Source organism: Lactuca sativa, chromosome 4 (assembly GCF_002870075.4).
Source record: "Lactuca sativa cultivar Salinas chromosome 4, Lsat_Salinas_v11, whole genome shotgun sequence".
In the NCBI taxonomy this organism is placed as follows: Eukaryota; Viridiplantae; Streptophyta; class Magnoliopsida; order Asterales; family Asteraceae; genus Lactuca; species Lactuca sativa.
Window position 1 is genome coordinate 237,346,053 of NC_056626.2, and position 8,717 is coordinate 237,354,769.

General features: G+C 30.9%; 1 protein-coding gene across 1 annotated transcript; it reads left to right on the plus strand.

Moving 5' to 3' along the window:
* Positions 1-872: 872 nt before the first annotated feature.
* On the plus strand, positions 873-2,647 carry LOC111912938 (cytochrome P450 CYP82D47). The gene is made up of 2 exons (XM_023908669.3): positions 873-1,848; positions 1,949-2,647. The coding sequence occupies exons 1-2, from the start codon at positions 892-894 to the stop codon at positions 2,579-2,581; spliced, it is 1,590 nt and encodes a 529-aa protein (XP_023764437.1). The 5' UTR covers positions 873-891; the 3' UTR covers positions 2,582-2,647.
* The last annotated feature ends 6,070 nt before the right edge of the window (positions 2,648-8,717 follow it).

The following is an 8,717-nucleotide window of genomic DNA, read 5'->3' on the forward strand; positions in this document are numbered from 1 at the left end:
CTACTATTTAAAAAACCATTTAGTATGCTAGAGAATCCTCTATAATAAATTAAAAGAATTTTGTCACATGTTACTCTTTCATTAACTTTGACACATGTCTTTTTCTGGTATTTTTGAATAAATGTTTTTTTTTTGTATTTGTCATTTACTCATTGTTTATCTTTTTCTTAATTAACACATCATATTTACACCTCAATTAATAATCGCCTTAATTGAAAATAACTATTAAATTACAATATTACAACTCATATACTATTGAATATGTTTCCTTTTAAATTTTAAATTTCAAATTTAAATAAATTTTAGTTTAAATCTTCATATTTAATATTTTTTGTTTTATCCAACCCATATAACATACGGGTCTCACAACTAGTTAGACTATATAATCAACCAATATAGAGTCTCGCTTGTGCAAAAAAAACCCGGTTGTATGGGCTAACATGATCTCACAAAAAGTGTTCCTCTTTAGCATGAAAAGGACTTGGTTATTTTCATAGGAACCGGGATATATTACATTAATAAGCCCGGGTTGTTAAACCGGTTTATCTTACTTTTTTCATTACTCGTCTATATAAATCCGGTTGAAAACCGAGTTCTTTAAAGCTTTTAAGCGGGTTCTTTTATCTTTTTTGTAGCAGTGATTCCTAATTGTCTTCTTGATAAGTGTGATGGCACAGTTTAATATGTTAAATAAATAGTAATAGCCGCCAACAAAAGTAGCCGTCTGATATCTGTTGGCGTATTCTTTGTTCAAAGAGATTTAATATTTTCCATGCATATATACGTTATTGTAAAATATATGCATGGTAGATTTAATATCTACCAAGCATCTCTATATATTTTGATGTCTCTGTATCGTCAAATTCATAATTCTATCTTCAGGTAGAAAACATGGAGTTCTCTCTCCCGTTTTCAACGAGCATAGCAACCGTCTTCTTTGCTGTTGTACTAACATTCCTACTGAAAATCTTGATACCAAAGGGTGGAAAGAAAGGAGAGAACAGAACCCCACCTCAAGCAAAAGGCAAATGGCCTGTAATCGGACACCTACATCTTTTAGGTTCATCCGGATTACCTCACAGGGTGTTAGCGAAATTATCAGAAACATATGGCCCTATCTTCACCATGAAGCTTGGCGTTCACAATGCTTTGGTAGTGAGTAGCAGCGAGATAGCAAAAGAGTGCTTTACAGTAAACGACAAGGCCTTTTCAAGTCGACCAAAGTTGATGGCAGTGGAACTCATGGGCTATAACTATGCCATCTTTGCTCTCACTCCTTATGGGGACTACTGGCGACAAGTGCGCAAGATCATCATGCTACAGGTTCTTTCTCCAAAACGAGTTGAGATGCTTGCACCTATTCGAGTTTCAGAGCTTAGAGCATCCATGGCAGAGATATATGAGGCTTGGTTAAAGAATAAAGAGACTACAGGATCAGACGTTGTGAAGCTGGATATGCAACAATGGTTTGGGACCTTTATGTTGAATGGTCTTTTAGGGGTTGTTGCTGGAAAGAGGCTTTCGCTCCATGATGAAGAAGGGGTTCGATTTCAAAATGTGGCTCGGAAATTCTTTCAGTTATTAGGCGCATTTGTGGTGTCTGATTTTATTCCATCTCTGAAGCGTTTCGACATAGGAGGATACGAGAGAGATATGAAAAAAACTGGAAAAGAGATGGACGAGATCTTTGATGGATGGTTAGAGGAGCATAAAAGAAAGAGAAAGTCGAAGCAACAAGATGAAGGCAACCAAGTCCTTATGGATGTGCTCATTTCCATTGTTGAAGGTGCTTCCGAAGAGGAATTCCCCGGTCATGACCATGATACTATAGTCAAGGCTACATGTTTGGTAAGCTTCAACTTCATCTATTACTTTTACTTCATTTCATTATTTTCAAGATACAATATTTGACAAGTTGGATTTGTTTTAATATATTTAAAACATGCAGACCATGCTAATTGCTGGATTGGACACAACAGCTGTGACTTTAACATGGTCTTTGTGTTTGCTGCTTAACAACCCAAGAACTATAAAAGTTGCCCAAGATGAAATTGATGAGCAAGTTGGAAGGAATAGGGCAGTAGAAGAGTCAGACCTAAAGAACCTAGTCTACATTGATGCAATCTTCAAAGAAACATTGCGTTTATACGCACCTGGACCTCTAGGACTTCCTCATGAGTCCATGGAGGATTGTGTTGTTCAGGGCTACAAAATACCCAGTGGAACACGTTTGCTGTTAAACCTTTGGAAAATTCATCGTGATCCAAAGATATGGCCAAATCCGGAAGAGTTTAAGCCTGAAAGATTCCTGACAACTCATAAAGATATTGATCTCAAGGGAAACCATTTTGAATTGCTTCCTTTTGGTACTGGAAGAAGAGTGTGCCCTGGTATTTTATTTGCTCAGCAAGCTTCACGTTTAGCGTTAGCTACTTTAATACAACAGTTTGAGATGAAAACCCCAGGAAATGAACCCGTTGATATGGAAGAGATCTTCGGAGCGACTTGCAGCAAAGCAACCCCACTTGACGTTCTCCTCTCCCCTCGTTTGTCACTTGATATGTACCCTGTTGGTGCATGATATGTTATTTTCCTAAAACAATTATTGTTGGTAACAATCGTTGTATGTGCTACTTTCTGTTGTGTTGTTTTTATATGTGTACTAGGTTTCTTTGTTTATTTATGTTTGATTTACCTCGTAACTTGACGTGACCATAGTTGTTGTGGGTTCGTATGGACCACATGTGAAAGTGGGTGACACGTTAAATATTACATAAATTAAGAAAATATTATTGAAAAATTAGAACGTGGCCCTCAATTATATGACTTAACGATCCACTTGACATCATTTTTATCAAGTCTTCTTTGTCTTTTAACCTAACCGCTAGCTCTTCTTTCACTGCCCTGGTTCACCATTTTTGCAAAGGCAAACTCAGTTTTTATTTGTTGACTAATCGGGAGTCAAAACCGCTCAATAAATCATAATCTTTAGATCTCTCCAACTTTTGATCTCCACGGTTTTAATTAGCTATTTACAGTTATTTTTAGTTAGGGCAGTTCCGTTTCTCCCACACGGCCGACCACTCTCCTCCTTCTCCTACGTTGCTACCATGGTTCTCTCCCGACGTTCTTTATAAACTCTGTTCATCACCCCACAGCTATCACCTTATCTCTCCAAATTCTGCATATATATAAATAGTAAGGTATTAAGGGAGAAGAACTGACAGGTTGTACCTTCATTATCCCCCCTCAAATCATGATGGAGCATCAATGGAACAAGTAGATCAATCGTCAAGAAAAACACCACCTCATGATTCGTTTGGACTTCTTGAGTCGTCTTCTTTCTCTGGATTCAGCTGATTTTCATGGCAGTCATAAATAATCTACAATTGAGTTTGATTTCAATATAAATCTTCAATTGTTTAATAAATTGCATCTATTTCTTGGATGAAAAACCCCAATAAAATGTCTACATATTGGTTTCATAATCCATTTCTTCCTTTTATATATATATATATATATATATATATATATATGTATATATATATATATATATATATATATTCAATTAAGTTTCAATTAAGTTTCAATTTAACAATTTAGCTGATTTTCATGGCAGTCATAAATAATCTACAATTGAGTTTGATTTCAATATAAATCTTCAATTGTTTAATAAATTGCATCTATTTCTTGGATGAAAAACCCCAATAAAATGTCTACATATTGGTTTCATAATCCATTTCTTCCTTTTATATATATATATATATATATATATATATATATATATATATATATATATATATATATATATATATATATATATATATATATATATATTCAATTAAGTTTCAATTTAACAATTTGATCCCGTCAATAGGTAATCCAACTTTTAAAAATTACGTTTTTGGCCCAAATTTTAAAGTTTACTACAAATTTGGTCTAAAATTTACATTTTTGGCCCAGATATTAAATTTTGTTACAAATTTGATCAAAACTTTACTCTTTTTGCCTAAATTTTAGAATTTTATTATTAATTAATCCTAACTTTAGTTTTTTTACAACTCTTTTTCTCAAAAAATTGTTTCTAATATCTTTTCTTTATAAAATCATATTTATGCAAAAAAAAAGTATTTTCACTTAAAATTCCTATATTTTCTATATAAAAAGTTTTTTTTTAAGTTTTTTGTATATATGAAATAACTAGTAATAAAAATAGGTATTTATTAAGTATATATAAATATATACAAATCCATTTTTATAAAAAAATGTATACAAAAACATATTTTACAAAAAAAAAATGTATACAAACACCTATTTTATCTATATTTGTTTTATAAATTTGTGTCTGTTTACATTTTTGTTTTATAAAAATGTGTTTTGAATAACTTTTTATATAATACGTGTTTGTATACATTTTATAAAATGTATACAAACACGATTTTATAAAATATATACAAACACGTATTATTTAAAAAAAATTATTCAGACATGTTTTTATAAAATGTATACAAACATGTATTATATAAAAAATTATTAAACACGTTTTTATAAAAAAAAAATATAAACAAACACGATTTTATAAAAAAATATAGATACACACCTATTTGTGTGCATATATATATATATATATATATATATATATATATATATATATATATATATATATATATATATATATATATATAAAGGCGATAGGTGTTTGTATACATTTTTTTTTTGTAAAATATGTTTTTGTATACATTTTTCTTATAAAAACGGATTTGCATATATTTATCTTCTTAATAAATACATATTTTTTAAACTAGATATTTCATATACAAAAAACTTTTTTAAAAAAAGTTTTATATAGAAAATATAAGATTTTTATATGAAAATACGTTTTTTTTTCATAAATATGATTTTATAAAGAAAAAACATATTAGAAACAAATTTTTGAGAAAAAAAGCTGTAAAAAAACTAAAGTTAGAATGAATTAATAATAAAATTCTAAAATTTGGGCAAAATGGTAAAGTTTTGACCAAATTTGTTACAAAATTTAAAATCTGGGCCAAAAGTGTAAATTTTGGACCAAATTTGTAATAAATTTTGAAATCTAGGCAAAAAATATAGTTTTTGAAAGTTAGATGACCTGTTGACCGGATCAAAGGGTTAAATTAAATACGATTACCGGTATTTGTGACCAACATTTGAACAATTGAGTTCGATTTTTCTGTAACAGTCTTGTGTATTTCTCTTATGGTTTCAACTTTTGAAAAAAGTCTACTTAATTTGTAGCTCTTTAAGGAACAAACAAGCAAGGGTCTAGATAATTTCTTATTTACGATCTTACTTTCTAAGTTTCTCCAGGTTTATTTGTTTTTTTCTCTTTTACTGATCCAAAAATCGATCATTTGTCCGAATCGTATCCAAAATCTCAAATCACCCGTAAATTTCAGAAAAACTCAAGTTTTGCGAATTAAATTCGGTTCATTCTTTTCATCAATTGCTTTGATAGTTTGGATTGCTTTGGTCGCCTCAAAACAATCTTAGAGAACTCAATTTCTTTTAAGCAAAACGTCAATCCCGCTGATCGTCGAAGGCTTTTTTTTTTTTCTAATCAATCTGATACAATCTTCTGTAATTTTGATTTCAAATACGAATATTAAATTGTATAACATTGAATTTGCAGAAACATGAAACGAGGAAAATCAAAGATGATTCCATCCACATCCAAGGAGATGAATGAGTAGTCGAAGCATGAATCCCAAGATGAGCGACGACTCATTTGTCTCGGTATGCATTTTCTAGTTTTTTTTTTTTTTGAAATACCATTTCTTATTGCTAATTTGAATCAATTGTTTATAATACTTTTGTTGATTGAGCAGATAATGCTCCGATGATTAGAACCTTTGTCATTTCATGTTGTGTGTTCACGATGTCAGGTGTGGATTCTTTTTGTTCTTAATGCTTACATATATCAGTATCAATGCAAAGAAGGATTTCATTATTTTACATTGGAATATCTTTGTTTGGAACAAAAGTGCTGCTAATTTTAATTAGAAACTTGATAGTTTTTATTATATTAGTCAATTGTTATGGTTTTTATGGTTGTTTTGCCTTTTTAATTATAAACTTTTGTTGTTGAACAATTTTTCATGTTTGGTTCTTTAGTAAAATTGGATTCTATGGCGGTGCAATAGCAAGGGGGTCAAATTTCAGAGTCCATTGGACCAAAACTGGTAAGATAAAAGTCAAGTTCATCATATTACTTTGATATCATGCAATTTTGCATCTATATTGTTAATTGTGTTGTAAATTGAATAAACCTTATCAATAGAGTAAATTTGTTGTGTTATAAAGTGCAGTCATTGATGATTAATGCTTGGTAGCCTATAAATTAATCTTAAATTCGTAATTCAAGCACAATATCTAATATTCATTGTGTAATCTTGCATAGAGCTCTACAAGATCTGTATGTGTTAGGCTTATCGTCTTGTATGTGTAAATGGGTGCAAAGTCACGCTTGGATGTGGAGTGTTAGGCTTATCGTCTTGTATGTGTTAATGGGTTGAGTCTTTCCAATAAATAGGAAGTGAGTGACTCCCCTTATGCAAAGGAACCATTTTTTGAGTGTTAGATTAGAGAGAGAATTTGTACAAGATCCACTTTGTATGTTCTTTCTAGATCTAATATGAGCTTAAAAAGATTTATTTACTCCATGTGTTCTTGATTTGTATGATGATTCACTAGATCTTTTCTTATTCCGCACATGCCTTCATAATAAACACCACTACAATTGGTATCAAAGCGGGTGTTCTTGATTGGATCAAGATCTGATCCTTGATGGCTTTCTAGATTTGGTGATTCTTATTTTGGTCTTTTGATCTTTGTGTTTTAGAGAGTTTGGATTCTAAAAACCGAATTCATCTTTGATTCTATTCATAATTAGATTTTCTTCACTATAATTTAAGTGATTTTTACTTTCTCTCTCTAAAAAACCCATTAAAATCACTTTCTCTCTCTAGAAATCTTCAAGTTCTTGTGATCATGGTGTTCTTGGAGTATGATTCTTGGGTTATGATCATTGAAGATGTGAAATACAAAGTCAACGAATATCAATTCTATGGATTGTTGTTGAAAGGCAGGTTGATTTCATGGAGTACTTTGATTTCTTATGGAAGTTTGAAAGATGATCATGGAAGATTGATATTTCAACCACTTTCGAAGATTGAATGCTTGTATGATCTTTCCATGATCATGTTAGTTTGTTGCGAACATCGAGAGGAAGGAGAAGAAAAAGATTTGTTTAATAAGAGATACATTTCTCTTATTGAAAACCTAAGTGATCTTCATGTTCTTAAGTTTGTTAAAGATGTTCTTGATGTTCTTGATGTTCTTGATCTTCAAGAAAAAGGAGTTCAAGTTGATTCTCATGAAGATGCAAATTTTTTTTGCTCAATTGGAGTTCAAACCGACAATATTTTGTGTTCCTGTGATTCGTTTGAAGGAATGATTCTTTATCGGAAGCCGGTAATCCAAGAAATTTACAAGTATCAAACTCTAAAAGATTTGATTCACACTTGCAAAGTTGAAGTTGTCAAGAATGAAGGTGTTCTTGAAATCAAATCTTTAAGATTCAAAAAGATGAGAAAGAAAAAGAAGAAGATTTAACGGAAGAACAAGCGGGTTTATTCACAAAAATCATCAAATGGTGTTGTGAAGCCGAAATTTGTGAAGCAAATTTGGGATCCAAAGCAACAATCTCCAAGTGTTGCATTGAATTTGAAGTCAAAACCCAAAAGTGTTGGTGGTTCTTATGAAGATGTTCTTGGATCATTGAAGAACATGAAGAAGACGAATAACGAGTTGTACATCACACATAATGTGTGGTACAATGTTCGAATTTGAGATTTCTTGTTCGAACAAAAAAACCAAGATCTTCTAAATTTCATTCGTTCGTTGAAAATGGAACTCAATTCGTCCAAAAGGGTATCATATATTCTCAAATGGATTCGTAAAAGTCCATGATTTCGATTCGTGCTTTACATTTTCATTTTTTGATCGATTTGTCTTATTGGATCAAATACGTTTTAACCCCATTGATTGATCCAATTATTTTTTATTAGATCAAAATCAAAATTATATTCTCATTTTTTTTATTATTTCGAATTCACTGTTCATACTAGAGTTGTTATGAATCTGATTTTGCTAAATTAGAAAGCCCAAATCAAAATAAGAATCGATTTATATTCATTTTCTTCATCCCAAATATGGTGTTTCAAAGTCAGTGTTCGATAGTCAAAATAAGAGCACTAGAAACAGTGTTGGAGTCGAAAGATGATTCAAGAAGTAGTTGATCAAGAATTGATGTTCGATTTTAACTAGTGTTAAAATCAAATCTCAAAATTGATTTGTAATCCTCATAGTACTTCAAGAATCGAATGATTGATGATTCAATTCAATTTTTTTCTTTCTAATTCATGATTGTATCTTCCTGATTCAATTCGAATCTAATCTGTTGATAATTGAAATTGATTTGAGTTCCTTTCTTAATGTTGGTTCGATGGCTGAGTAAAACTGATTTCTATGGTACTAATTTGAGTCAAAACAAAAAGTCAAAATTGTTGTTCTTGGTTCAACTTGTATGCACGCTACAATGAGTTGTACCATTGGATCATCAACGTGTGGTTCTTGAGTTCGTTAGATGTTGATTGAAAGTGATTTTGAGTTTGGAATGT